At 33.2% G+C, this 13,559-nt stretch overlaps 1 protein-coding gene across 1 annotated transcript in view; it reads right to left on the bottom strand.

Annotated features, from left to right (window-relative positions):
* Positions 1–13,559, bottom strand: part of Dhc93AB (Dynein heavy chain at 93AB) — a 312,580-nt gene that overhangs the window by 181,515 nt on the left and 117,506 nt on the right. The window contains exons 26-27 of the mRNA XM_069846249.1: positions 12,577–12,725; positions 168–197 (exon numbers count right to left, since the gene is read on the bottom strand). Of these exons, the coding sequence (XP_069702350.1) occupies positions 168–197; positions 12,577–12,725 (179 nt within the window). The remainder of the gene's footprint in view (positions 1–167; positions 198–12,576; positions 12,726–13,559) is intronic.

Below are 13,559 nucleotides of genomic sequence, written 5' to 3'. Positions count from 1 at the left end.
GTACTAAATTTGTACAGAGATTAGCTTTATACTTAAGAAAAAATATATATTAGCCCCTAACATTGTCGCAACCCTAATATTATCGATCGACGTCAGTCCTCGCGTCATGTCTAATGTTTTTCTAGTGGTGAGATTTGTGGCGGCCCTAATGGCTACTAAGTACTTACAGTGACCTCTGGTGGCAGTGCAGCTAAGCTCTGCAGCAGCGTGCAACACATGGAATTGTTACCTTCAGGTTATTCAAGACATTTCGTTACCAAACAGAAAAAGCGATTTGTTGTAATTATCAAAATTAAATATCATAAACTTTATTTTGTTTTTAAATGTGAGAATCACTAAGGCAGAAACAATGCTTGTATATCTTTCACTGTGAATCATAACGCATTTTACAATTTAAACAGAAAACTATGTTGAAAAATATGTCTACCTCTTTGAAAAATACCGGTATAACCGAGCATTTTGAATTTTTTTGTTTTGGTTTTGAATGTCGTTTCCCCCTAATTTTGGAGCGCTGATTCCAAATATGTAAGCAGTTTTCTTCTATCACATCCACTTTTTAATGAAAACAAAATTTGCATACTAAACCATTACCGGTATATATTTATACTCTTATAACTTATAAGATCTTGATTTTCTCGAAAACCTGACATGATAGGAAAAAACGGATTGCACCGTTGAACTCAGCACGAAAAATCCGTTTAGGAACACGCATTCATTCGAAAACATCATATTTGCTGCATAGCAGTGTTATTAATGTAAAATAATGTTGATTTCATTTGATATTTTCTCTACATATTTTGTCCATTAATACTCATTATTTTGTATAATATTTTAACCGTTTTTCTACACAAATATTGCCATTTTAACGTAGCACACCCCACAGAGTGCTGCATTGGAGTTAAATCGCTCGCTTGAACTCGGTCGAGTGTCGCACCCTCGAGTGAGATACGATCGGTCGTGATACGCTCGTAATAAATAGAAGCACAGTACAAGGTCATCTCACCAACATGTCTTATCTTGTATTGAAGGTGACAGATAAGATACACATATGTTTTGCTCACACGGTAAAAATAAGGCTTTATTTTCTGCGTTTATGACAAACGTTTAATGGAACAGTCAATGGAACGTACCAAAACAGGAACATGAAGTTATAAATAAAATAGTATGAAAAACTTCGATATACAGTTATTATTGCTAATTAATAATTATTCAATATTTGATTTACCACATATACAATAAGATAGGTCCATACATAGTGTTCCGCCTATATACTGCGACAATGTAGAAACGTTTTACAAAATATTATTGATATAGCAGTAGATTAAAAATAATATTAGTACAGAGATAACGTCACAGAAAATAAAATAAAACGAATAATCATGCTGCACAACTGTTACAGACGCAAAGATTGATACACTAATTATTAGAGATTATTATTATTATTATTATTATTATTATTATTATTATTATTATTATTACTACTAGAAAACTTGGTACAGTTCTTGCACTATCGTGATTGTGTTCTCCGTTTATAATAATTACATTTACATCCAATAGCATCTATCAGATGTGGCAAAAACAAAATCACTCCTGTGTGGGAAGAAAAAAAAAACATTTACCTACAACATTTATATTACATTTTAAAGCAAGTTTTGTAGTTGTACTACGGAGAGGTTAGTTAAACACTGCAAAGTTTTGAAATTATAAATATCTATGATGTTACTACACAGTTCATCACAGTAGCAAGAACGAATGTCTAACGCTCGGCTTATACCGTTCGAGGATTTATCCCTCGTGACAATTTTACACATCATGCATGTGCGCTACCTATCGGATTATGCTATGAACTATTTGGCGCTCGAGCGAAAACGTCCGATGCAGACCTCTGACACCCCATGTAATGGATCAGTCCAACCACCCCTTCAATATAATATACGGTACCTATTAATTCCGGATAAGAGTGGCCTTGTGGTGGACTACATAGAAACTATATCAGGTAAAATAATTAATTAAAGTGTAATACTTAGAAAAAAATATGTAAAATTAAATAAACTTGAATGTTGGTACTAGAATTTAATTTTAATTACTAGTCTAAAATTTATGTAGTACAAAACCTATTTTCCCAGTAAGCCAATTATGTGAGATCAATTTTTAGGGCATTTTAAGGGCATTTTTGAAAGATACTTAGGTCATAAATGCATTGTTTTTAGGACTTTTTTAATGATTTATTGGTCATCAAAATCCTAGCCCTAGTTATTTATAATACGCGTGTTACAATTGACGTCTCTTTTGTAAATAGGAAAGTTTGTGAAATGAGGTCGATTGTAGCAACCCTACGAACAAAATAAAATTATTTTTAACATGTGTGTTATACACTAACATCTTAGACAGCCGTTCATCCGTGCTGATATAAAGACAATATCCCTACTTCACCATTGCTGTATTCCCTCGCATTGCAATAGTGAAATTTCTTCGCATTGAAACCCGGCGGTGGTATAAGCCAATTCCAATCAGATCCACAGGCATACGGTCCAAACCCGGGTGTCTTCTGATTTATTTATAATTATATTTAATTCATACTTACTTACTTATTGGCTTTTAAGGAACCCGGAGGTTCATTGCCGCCCTCACATAAGCCCGCCATTGATCCCTATCCTGAGCAAGATTAATCCAGTCTCTACCATCATAGCCTACCTCCCTCAAATCCATTTTAATATTATCCTCCCATCTACGTCTCGGCCTCCCCAAAGGTCTTTTTCCCCTCCGGCCTCCCAACTAACACTCTATATGCATTTCTGGATTCGCCCATACGTGCTACATGCCCTGCCCATCTCAAGCGTCTGGATTTAATGTTCCTGATTGTCAGGTGAAGAATACAATGCGTGCAGCTCTGCGTTGTGTAACTTTCTCCATTCTCCTGTAACTTCATCTCTCTTAGCCCCAAATATTTTCCTAAGAACCTTATTCTCAAACACCCTGAACCTATGTTCCTCTCTCAGAGTGAGAGTCCAAGTTTCACAACCATACAGAAGAACCGGTAATATAACAGTTTTATAAATTCTAACTTTCAGATTTTTGGACAGCAGACTGGATGATAAGAGTTTCTCAACCGAATAATAACACGCATTTCCCATATTTATTCTGTGTATAATTTCCTCCCGAGTGTCATTTATATTTGTTATTGTTGCTCCAAGATATTTGAATTTTTCCACCTCCTCGAAGGATGAATCTCCAATTTTTATATTTCCATTTCGTACAATATTCTCGTCACGAGACATAATCATATACTTAGTCTTTTCGGGATTTACTTCCAACCCTATCGCTTTATATTTCATTCTTACAGTTATAAATTAAATATTTTTGAAGCAAAACAGTCATTTTACTTTAAGTAGGTCTGGCATTGTCGGAACCGGTTTATTGATCGGTTGAGATTGCTACAGTGTAAAATCTGGTGGTTAACAATTGACAATCGGCGCAAACAGTTTAAAGTCAGTGTTAAAATATTTTCGCACTAGTATTAAAAGTACTTTTTCGTACGGTACTGTAAAATAATCAATTTCAAGGACTCTGGTCTCGCGTTAGAAGACATATTTTTAGGAATGGCTGACAAATATATGCGTTATGATTCACAGAAAGCATTTATTTTGCAACTGCTCTCAAAAAAATTGCAGACACGTGCGAACTCAGTGAAATGTGTTAGCACATCAATTACTTCCTAAAATATAGAATTCAGAAGAAAGTGATATTGTGGTTAGGATTATTTTTATTATATTGAAAGTTCCAAAATGACACCAATCAATTTTGTTCCATTATCATACGAGTTTATAATTTGTTCCTTTTAAAAGTGAACATATCTTCGCTAAGTCTTATTTCAATAAGATTATATTAATATACAGTATAACATAGATTATTGTATTAATTTAGTAAAAATATGGAATAATGTATCTTCAAAATGTTGATATTCAGGAAGTATTGTTAGTTTGCGCAATCAGCTCCAAGAAGTACCGAAATTTCAATGAAATATTTCAGACGCCGGGATATTTTTAACCACAGAATTACGAAGTAATCTTTCGTCAGTAACTTAATATGAATTTGTTGCTCACATATTGTAGTCCTATTATTATTTACAATTTTGTGAAGTACAATTGGACAGAATTAAGCAATAATAGAGCAACCGACAATTAAAAAAAAATTAAATATTTGCACAAATCTGTTGATGGCAGGCTAATTATCTCGTAAAAAATCGAGAATATGTGATATCTGAATTTTGCTGCTATTTATAAGCAAAAATTCGTTTATTGCATAACATTTATTATTTATTTATTTTGGCTTGAAATATTAATTAAACTGCTGGCCTCTTATCAAAAATCGATTAGTTTTTTATTATTTGTGCTATTTTTATAATAGTATGAATGTTATAATACTTCTTGCATAAAATGTTTGATTATAAACAGTTTTATTTCTATGGCCAATATCTCGAAACAGGTTTTTGGCGCTTGGTCTATTATTGTGTAACTCCGTCCAAATAAGAATGACAAATTTATAAATAAGCCTGGCGCAAAACACTTCTCTCTACTTAAACTGTATTCTATCTGTAAGTAATATCTGTTTTCTCAATAAATAAAATGTAATTATTACTCTTTGTGATTTATTCAAGTCGAAACACCATTATTTTCGAATACGTGAAAACTCGATAATTTAGTATTTTAAAAATGTCTGCAATACTTGATAATATATGGAACCCTTTATTTGTTAAAACTACAGTAGCAGAGATAATTTATTATTTCTCCAGTGTTTTTCCGTTAATCTATACTAATAATAAATCTGTAGCCAAAATTTTTCTGGTAATTTTCGATTTTCCAAAAATAATTGGTGTTAACATGTATAATTAACCATCCTGAAACCGAAAATCCCTTTTTCGAAATTTTTGTTTGTATGTCTGTCTGTCTGTATGTATGCTTGTTACGGATTTCGATGAAAATTGGAATATAAATTAAGTTCGTTGTAACTTAGATTTTAGGCTATATGGCATTCAAAATACGTTATTTAAAAGGGGGGGGTTATAAGGGGGCCTGAATTAAATAATTCGAAATATCTCGCTTATTATTGATTTTTGTGAAAAATGTTACATAACAAAAGCTTCTTTAAAATTATTTCCGATAAGTTTTATTCTATGCAAAATTTTGATAGGACTGATATTTAAGGATATACAAGACTTTTAAAATAACAATACAATACATTTTCACCGCCGCCTCAGATTATAGCGTTGTTGCTGCAGTAATTCCTATGTGTAAAATATAAAATTTTCGAGTAGGAAGAAAAAACACATTTATTCATTCCATGGCAGTGGTACATAGGAGATCGTGAATTCTTACATTTTCGAAAGAAAGAAATATAATTACATATCACTATATATGCTATATCACTATTTAAGTTATTTGAAGGGTTCAGAACCATAGTGGGCCAAGCGCCATTTACTGAAGACGTAGAAAACAAGGGTTAAAATTAAGTTATTACCATAATTCAGTGGAAACATATAGCAAGTAACATAAAGTTTACACATTAAAACTAAAAGATATGTCAATCGTCATTAAACTATGGTTGCATGTAATAACAATTAAGAAACATATTAAAGGAATTGTCATTGCACTAAATGAGTGGTCTCTGGATCAAAATCATCGCATTTTAATTTTTTTAATACAATTTAAATTAAGTAACATATTAAACGATTTATCCTTCTATCAAACACGAATGTTCCCTGGATCAAACGTCCTATTTTAATCATATAATTACTTTATATTTATTTCTAACGGGTGCAGCGGAGCGCACGGGTACGGCTAGTTTAGAATATGGTACAATTTGGAACTTTCAAATTATAAAATGTACACTTACTAATTAAATACACAGTATGGAAATATACTTTTAAATAATTCGTATGACGATACATGAGACCAGAAGAGACATAATATTGCAGTACTAGGAAGTCATGGATCGAAAATGTAGATAAGTTCCATAACTTCCGTCGCTATGGAGATAGACAACTTTTTTTAACACCACTGAAAGTGTGGTGCCTGAAGTGCTATTCTACCAATATTATAGTACTGCGGGCGTGGCTATGTGGTCATTCGCTGTTGGTGGTAGCGTTTTGTACCTGGGCTCTCCACTGGGCTCATGGTAACTCGTGGGACCGGGGTTGAAGGATCGCCGTGAAGCCTACGTGGGAAAGTAAAGGATCATGTAGGCCAGGCTTGCACAAACAGCTCTCAACGAGCGCGCGCACTCCTTCGGAGCGGAAGAGCAGTGTTTACCGCTCGCCGAAACGGAGAGGAAGATACGTCAGAATGACATAGACTTGCAATAGGTAGAGGAGAGGGAAACGACCACTCAGTTATCTAGTGGAGTGCAGTGTGTAGGCCTATTCTCAGTAACTGTTTCACGTTGCTTACCTACTGCTACAGTACAGTATGGAGGAATCTAAAAGACGGAACATAACATTTAACATTTAACGATTTACAGCTCGAACTTATTGATCTTCAATGTGACCTAAGGGCTAAAGATCGTTTGAATAATACTACTAGCCTGGTTGAGTTTTACAAGAATAAACATTAGCAATAATATCCACGACTACACACGCTGGCTGTGAAAATCATTGCTATGTTTGGCTCAACATTTATATTTGTGAGCAACTGTTTTCTATAATCAACTTTAATAAAGGCAGACATCGAACATCTGTAACTGATGTTTCACTACGATCAGTAGGCTACTGTTCCTTTCAGCTGCCAACAGCATAAACCTCGTTTTCATGTACTGATAAATAAAAATATAACAAAATGATATTGTACAGCTATAGAATTTCTATTATTTCTGTAAAATTAATATTTCTTTATTAATTAATAATAGTCCAAGATATTTTTGCAAACACTGAACGGGAATTCATTTCATATGCACTCGTAATAGTACTTCCTTTTGTGTATATTTTTGTACGAGATCGCCCCTTCTTCCAGTCCACCCTTATACAGAGCGCAGCTAATATCTGCATTCCGCTCATGAGCTGTGAGCCGGCTCGGAGAGCGCAAACCTTGTCTAGGCCTGTTCTAGTGCCTACGTCACGGAAAGCATAGTGCTCTAACTTCATGCCCCCCAAATGTCTTCATGGCAGGTTACGGGGATACCTTTACCTTTTACCTTTTATAGAATTTCTATTACTTCTGTAAAATAAATATTTCTTTATTAATTAATAATAGTCCAAGATAGTTTTGCAAACACTGAACGGGAATTCATTTCATAAACACTCGTAATAGTATTTCCTTTTGTGTACATTTTGTACGAGATCACCCCTTCTTCCAGTCCACCCTTATACAGAGCGCAGCTAATATCTGCATTCCGCTCATGAGCTGTGAGCCGGCTCGGAGAGCGCAAACCTTGTGCAGGCCTGATGTAGGTATAAGTGGGTTCGGGGGCGGCCCGTGGTGGGATCTGTAGCGCGCGAGGTCTTAATACATGCGCACCATTCAATCCCGGGTGGTACAATGGTCCCAGCCGAGCGGCCTGCGTGCGAAGGCAGTCCCTGTCCGTGTCCTCCCCTGAATGGGGACTAATAGACACTTCAATACGTCTCTTTTGGTCCATTAATCACCTCATAAACTGTTTAAAGGTAGTTTCCAGACCCTGTATATTTAACACATTTGTTTATGTTTAAAGTGGAAAGAAATTAAGAGACAGTGAGGAAAAAAGAATGTGTGAAGAAAGAAACAGAGAAGGTACGGTGTAGAGAAAGAATAATGGAAAATTGTAGAAGGTGACAAATAGATCTAGAGAGAAAGAAAGTGGAGAAAGGAAGGCAGACAGAGAAACAAGAAGAAGAAGAAGAAGAAAAATAGTTTCGGAATATATATTATATATCTTTCTCGTACCTGGTTAACATGTTTCGACCTTATCTTGGCCTTCTTCAGAACTGGTTGTTGCTAGTTTTGGCGCCTTTTGTTTTGTTTCCTGTGGGGGTGTGTTTGTGTAATGTAATTTGGAGTCAAAGAGTGTGTTTTCTGAAATTGAGTTGTGTGTTGAGAATTTCATTTGGATGTGTTTTTGTGTGTCTGTATATTTCGTATTGTTCTAGTGTGTTTAATTTCTGGCTTTTTGGTTGGATATGTAGAATTTCCATGTCTGTGTTGATGTCTCTGTGAGTGTGGTTAGCATTTGTGATGTGTTCTGCATATGTGGAGGTGTCTTTTAATTTTGTTATGGCTGTGATGTGTTCTTTGTAATGTGTTTGAAATGATCTGCCTGTCTGTCCTGTGTAGTTGTTGCAGGTGTTACATTTGAGTTTGTATACGCCTGTGTGGTTGTATTTGTTTGTGTGTTGAGATGTTTTTGTAGAGTGTTATTTGTTCTGTATGCGATGTTGTAATTTAATTTCTTGAATTAGGTTGCAATCTTGTGTGTGTTTTTGTTTTCGTATGTTAATGTGATGTATTTTTTGTGTTCTTGTGTTTGTGTTGTATTCTTATGTTTTCTGTGATTACGTTTTTACTTTGGTATTATGTTGTCTATTATGTTGGGGTTCATCAGTTTTCTTGTGCTATGTTTTTGATTGTGTTTAGCTCTTCTTTGTAATCCTGTTGATTCATTGGTATGTTGAGTAGTCTGTGTACCATTGTTTGACTCCACATTACACTACACCAGGCATGTCAGTTGGTGCCCACAGGAGCAAGCGCGCGCTTTAGACCCCAGGAGAGCCTGAGCGCTTTACAGCGGAAAGAAAAGAGACAGACGAAAGAGGTGGTATATGCCGCTTGGTCGAGCTATATTCAGGGATGGCTAGCACTGATTCAATAGATAAAGGGAAGAGAACTTATTAAAACTGTATCCATGTTAATTTTTAGATTTGCCTGAGAAGTATAAGTGCATTATAAGATTGTAAGTTTTAATTTTAATGCTCATTTTTCACAAGTTTGATTTTTTTATTCAAAAGAAATATTTTCTCAACTTTTCGTATAGAAAAGTGAAATTTTCAGGTATAGGCCTATTTATTTAGTAGCCTTACAGAATGGTTTCGTAAATCTAATATACCGTATATACGTATTACTGAAGATAGTGTATTGAAAATTTTGAAAATATTCGCATGGAAATTGTTTGTAAGGAAATGAATTAACAAAGCAACTACTGTTACATCATAAGCAAAAGATACGTGCCCATGTGTTGTAAAAATGTCAGCTCTATAGCTTCAGCAGATTTCGAGAAAATGATTTAATATTCTGATGATAGGAAGTTGCTCACAAATATCACCTTAAAAGCATAATGCGATAAGAGTTTTGTTATGTAATATTAGTTACACTTAAAACAGATACAGTACCTAGGTAACTTTGCTTTGTACTGTAATATTGTTTGATTAGTTTATTGATTACTTTTGTAAGGCTAAAAATACCATCAATATAAATTCCAACTTATCATGTCATACTCAATCTCTTTCTTTGGAATATCACTTTCTTTATGAATGATGTGTTTCATCCACTTAATACAGTATAATATGAAATTTAAGTGAATATTCCTTCTTAACTCTCTATTATGTTATTAAGATTTAAAACACAAGTGCAATATTAAGAAATCAGTGTTAGTACTTTTGTTTTACAGACAATATAGATAATATTAAACAGAAAGAAGCCATATAAAAATAACGACATAAAATTTCACGTTCCGTTTGAAGTTTGTGCACCACTGTTTTCTTAATCCAATAGGTTGTTTATTCATATACACAACCCTTCCACTTTCCATACTTAGCGCTTGCTGTCCGCGCACGACGTCAAGGTCAGAAAATGTGCTTGCTTTGGCATCACTGCTCTACACAAACAGAAAACAAAACAAAAGGCGCCAAGACCAGCAACAACCAGTTCTGAAGAAGGCCAATAACAGGCTGAAACATGTTAACCAGGTACAGTAAAATTTAACACGAGAAAGACATGTAATACACATTCCGAAGTGATATGGTGTTAAAAGTTGTGTAATCAAGATGTATAGAGGAAAATAGAAAAGTCTAAAGTGAAAGAAGGAAGATACAAGTATGTAAGAACGAAAAAAGAAATTAATAAAAAGGAAGAAGGTAAAGGGGAAATAATGATAAACGGAATACAGGAAGAAAGATAGGGAAAATATGAAATAGAAGAAAACAGAAAGCGAAGGAGGAGAAGAAGTTTGAAAGAAAGAGAAAAGAAGAGTGTAAAGACAGGAGAAAGAGAAGAGAAAGAGACTGGAAGAGTATAGAAAGATATACACGATATGAAGAAGAAGAAGGAAACAAATGTGGCATGAGAAGATTTCATTCCCCTCTTCAATATATATATGAATTATAAATATGAAAACAGTCTGTAGAGAATTTTTGTTATTCGGATGTTAATTCAACATATAAGATAAAAACTACATCGGTGGTTGACACAGAAGTAACATAAGGTCAATCAAAATTCAGTTAAAATTTGAAGTGTTATAAATCTAGAATGAACAATAGACTAAGTATGAAATATTGTTAATAACTTCTTAAATTTTAATTTTACAAAAAAAGTTTTATAAAATAGCTGTTGGAGATAAACCATACAATATGGTACCATGATCGAAAAAAAGTTCGTTGTTCAGGCATACAGCGTGTGACAAACTTTACTTTTTAAATGGCATTCTGTATTAGAACTTACATATTCAGAATCTCCGTTAAATTTTACGTAAGATTGTGTAGAAATTTTATTCATTCATAAGTTTCACATATTTTAATTATTTATTAAACTTGTTTCGTGGACTTAAGGGGTTAGGTACAGCTTACAGCAGTAAAATTTTTGGAAATTTTCTGCATTTTGTTCCTCCATTACTGAAGCTTGTACAATAATGAAAATTGGTATGTGTAAAACACTGTCCTTCTGCTATATGAAAAAAAAATATTTTTACGATTAAAAAAAATATTTATATACATCTTTTTTCAAAATTCAAAATTCTGGCAGTTCACTGTGCAGTGATGAAGCATTTCCCTCATAACTCATAAACTTGTTAACTTTTTCATGTTCTCTCTTTTTTATTTTATTGCTGAAACTCATGTTTACAATACCATGCTCTTTCAACTACATTCCTTAATCAATAATATTTTTTTTTGTATTAGAAGAAAATACTGATATTTGACCATTTTTTAATGAATTTATTTTTTTCAGACAATCTATCAAAGGTAGAAAAGTGATCTTGCATCATATTATAGATATGAGATGCATACATACACATTAGTACATTATGCAACGAGCCTACAATGATAGTAATTAAGACGCAAGTATGTTTGTTTATGAAACGAGCGCAAGCGAGTTTCATAATTTTCATACGAGCGTCTTAATTACCATTATAGGCAAGTTTCATACGACTTTTTATGCTCGACTATATTTCTAACTTGAAATTATTCAGAAGTATCATTTTATTTGTATCTGACTCAAGATGGGAAGTGACCTTGTGCATAGCTCGTGTGAGATGTGCGCAGACGCGAAAGTATTGATTTTTTCCGAGAAACAATAATGTTATTGACCTTGGTGTAGAGAATAACATGAACTAATTTTGGTATAACCTGGAAATTGATTTAGAATTGAAAAACGAGATGACAAATTGAATTTATTTGAATATTATTTACAATTAACGCTAATTATTATAGTAACAGAACATAACCTTCTGCGACAGTATTGGATTTCCAACCTCCGTGACGTTTCCCTCGTTATCTTTCGATTGCAAATCCGAGAATAATCGAAAACCTGAACTTTAATGAATAGGTGTACTTTAATGACATGCATTAAAGGACTGCTACCAGGTGTATAATTACTACATTTCGGCATAGTCGAGCATAAAAAAAAATCATCACAGAATGTTGGATAGTTTTCGAGTTATGTGGGAAACGCTTCATCACTGCTCAGTGAAATGAATTTTGAAACAGAAAATGTAAATATTTTTTTTTAAATCGTAAAAATATTTTTTTTTCGTATAGCAGAAGGACAGTGCTTTACACGTAGTAATTTTCATTATTGTACAAGATACAGTAATGGAGGGAAAAAATGTTGAATATTTCCAAAATTTTACTGCTGTGAGCTGTACCTAACCCCTTAAAACTTGATACAAATAAGTATGTAAAATCATGTTGAGTAGCCTAAAACTAAAGAAAACATTATTACTAACAAAATTACAACAAATGCGCACAATGAGAACCATACAAAACCAAATAAGTCCCAATCTATCACGAAAATATTCTAAAATAATATAATGATTAGCCATGGCTTGTAACTTCAAAAATTCTTGTACCAGTACTAATAAAACCATTAATTAACAAAATGGTAACAACAAAGTAACAAATTAAAAATTCCACCGTTTGCCCAATGAAGTGATGTTTTTCTTTTTTTATTCATCCTACCTAGCATGTAAAATTTACAACGCTTTAAAATTTGAAGTGACTTCTGGATGACCTTATGCGATTAATCATAGTTCACAACTCCTCGAAGAATATCTGAAAAGCCAAAACAATGAATAAAGATCAAATGATAAAAGTGGCATTATAAGATATTGCAGGATTTTGACCTTGGTGGATTTCATCAGCTGTTGCCAATGCCGTTCCCTGATGGCCGAGTTCTGCAGTTCACCGACAGCCCTCAAGGAGGTCAGCATATTCTTTACCGTGGCCTCGAGAGTGATGTATGTGTCCCAGGTTCTCATCTCTTTGTCCAAAGCTAGAATGTGACAAAACAAAAATATTTTTTTGTATTTTTTTTATTTGTCTCTGACATGTAATATCAGGCAACAAGTTATAATTAGACAGTGCATGCAGGATGACTTAAGGAAAAGTGAAGTTGTTTCGTATCAGAGTATATGGCACGTGCCGCGCAGTCCGTCTTTTGTGTACCCGGCGAGTACAGCAACGTACATAGTAACACTGCAATGCAATACGTGCAGTTGTGTTATCCTGCTCAAGTATTTAGTACGCGTTGAATATAATATAATATAATAAATTTCTAAATTATACACATCAGCTCAAAGAATTTTGAGTGACCACAAGGGTCCTGAATACAATAAACATGTACAATTATGTGATGTGATACATTAAAGAAAAAAGAAAGTTAATTGTTGAAGGCAAATATAAGTTGATTAATTGAAATAGAGATGATGATGTAATATTTGAAGAGAATCCTTGATAATATTTATAAGAATAGACATTACATAAAAGGAATGTGAAGTTCCTTAAGATAATTCCACGTGAATTTTGTGATTGAACCTCTACTGCCAAACGGAATAGAATCGAATATAATGTAATGTAATGTAATGTAATGTAATGTAATGTAATGTAATGTAATGTAATGTAATGTAATATAATATAATATAATATAATATAATATTATGTAATTTAATATAATATAATATAATATAACATAATATATTATAATATAATATAATGTAACATAATATATTATAATATAATATAATGTAACATAATATAATATAATATAATATAATGTAACATAATATAATATAATATAATAATAATATTATTATTATTGTTATTATTA

This window comes from Periplaneta americana, chromosome 14 (assembly GCF_040183065.1).
Source record: "Periplaneta americana isolate PAMFEO1 chromosome 14, P.americana_PAMFEO1_priV1, whole genome shotgun sequence".
Lineage (NCBI taxonomy): Eukaryota > Metazoa > Arthropoda > Insecta > Blattodea > Blattidae > Periplaneta > Periplaneta americana.
Note: the sequence above shows the minus strand (reverse complement) of the source record. Positions and strands in the feature narration are given on the sequence as shown.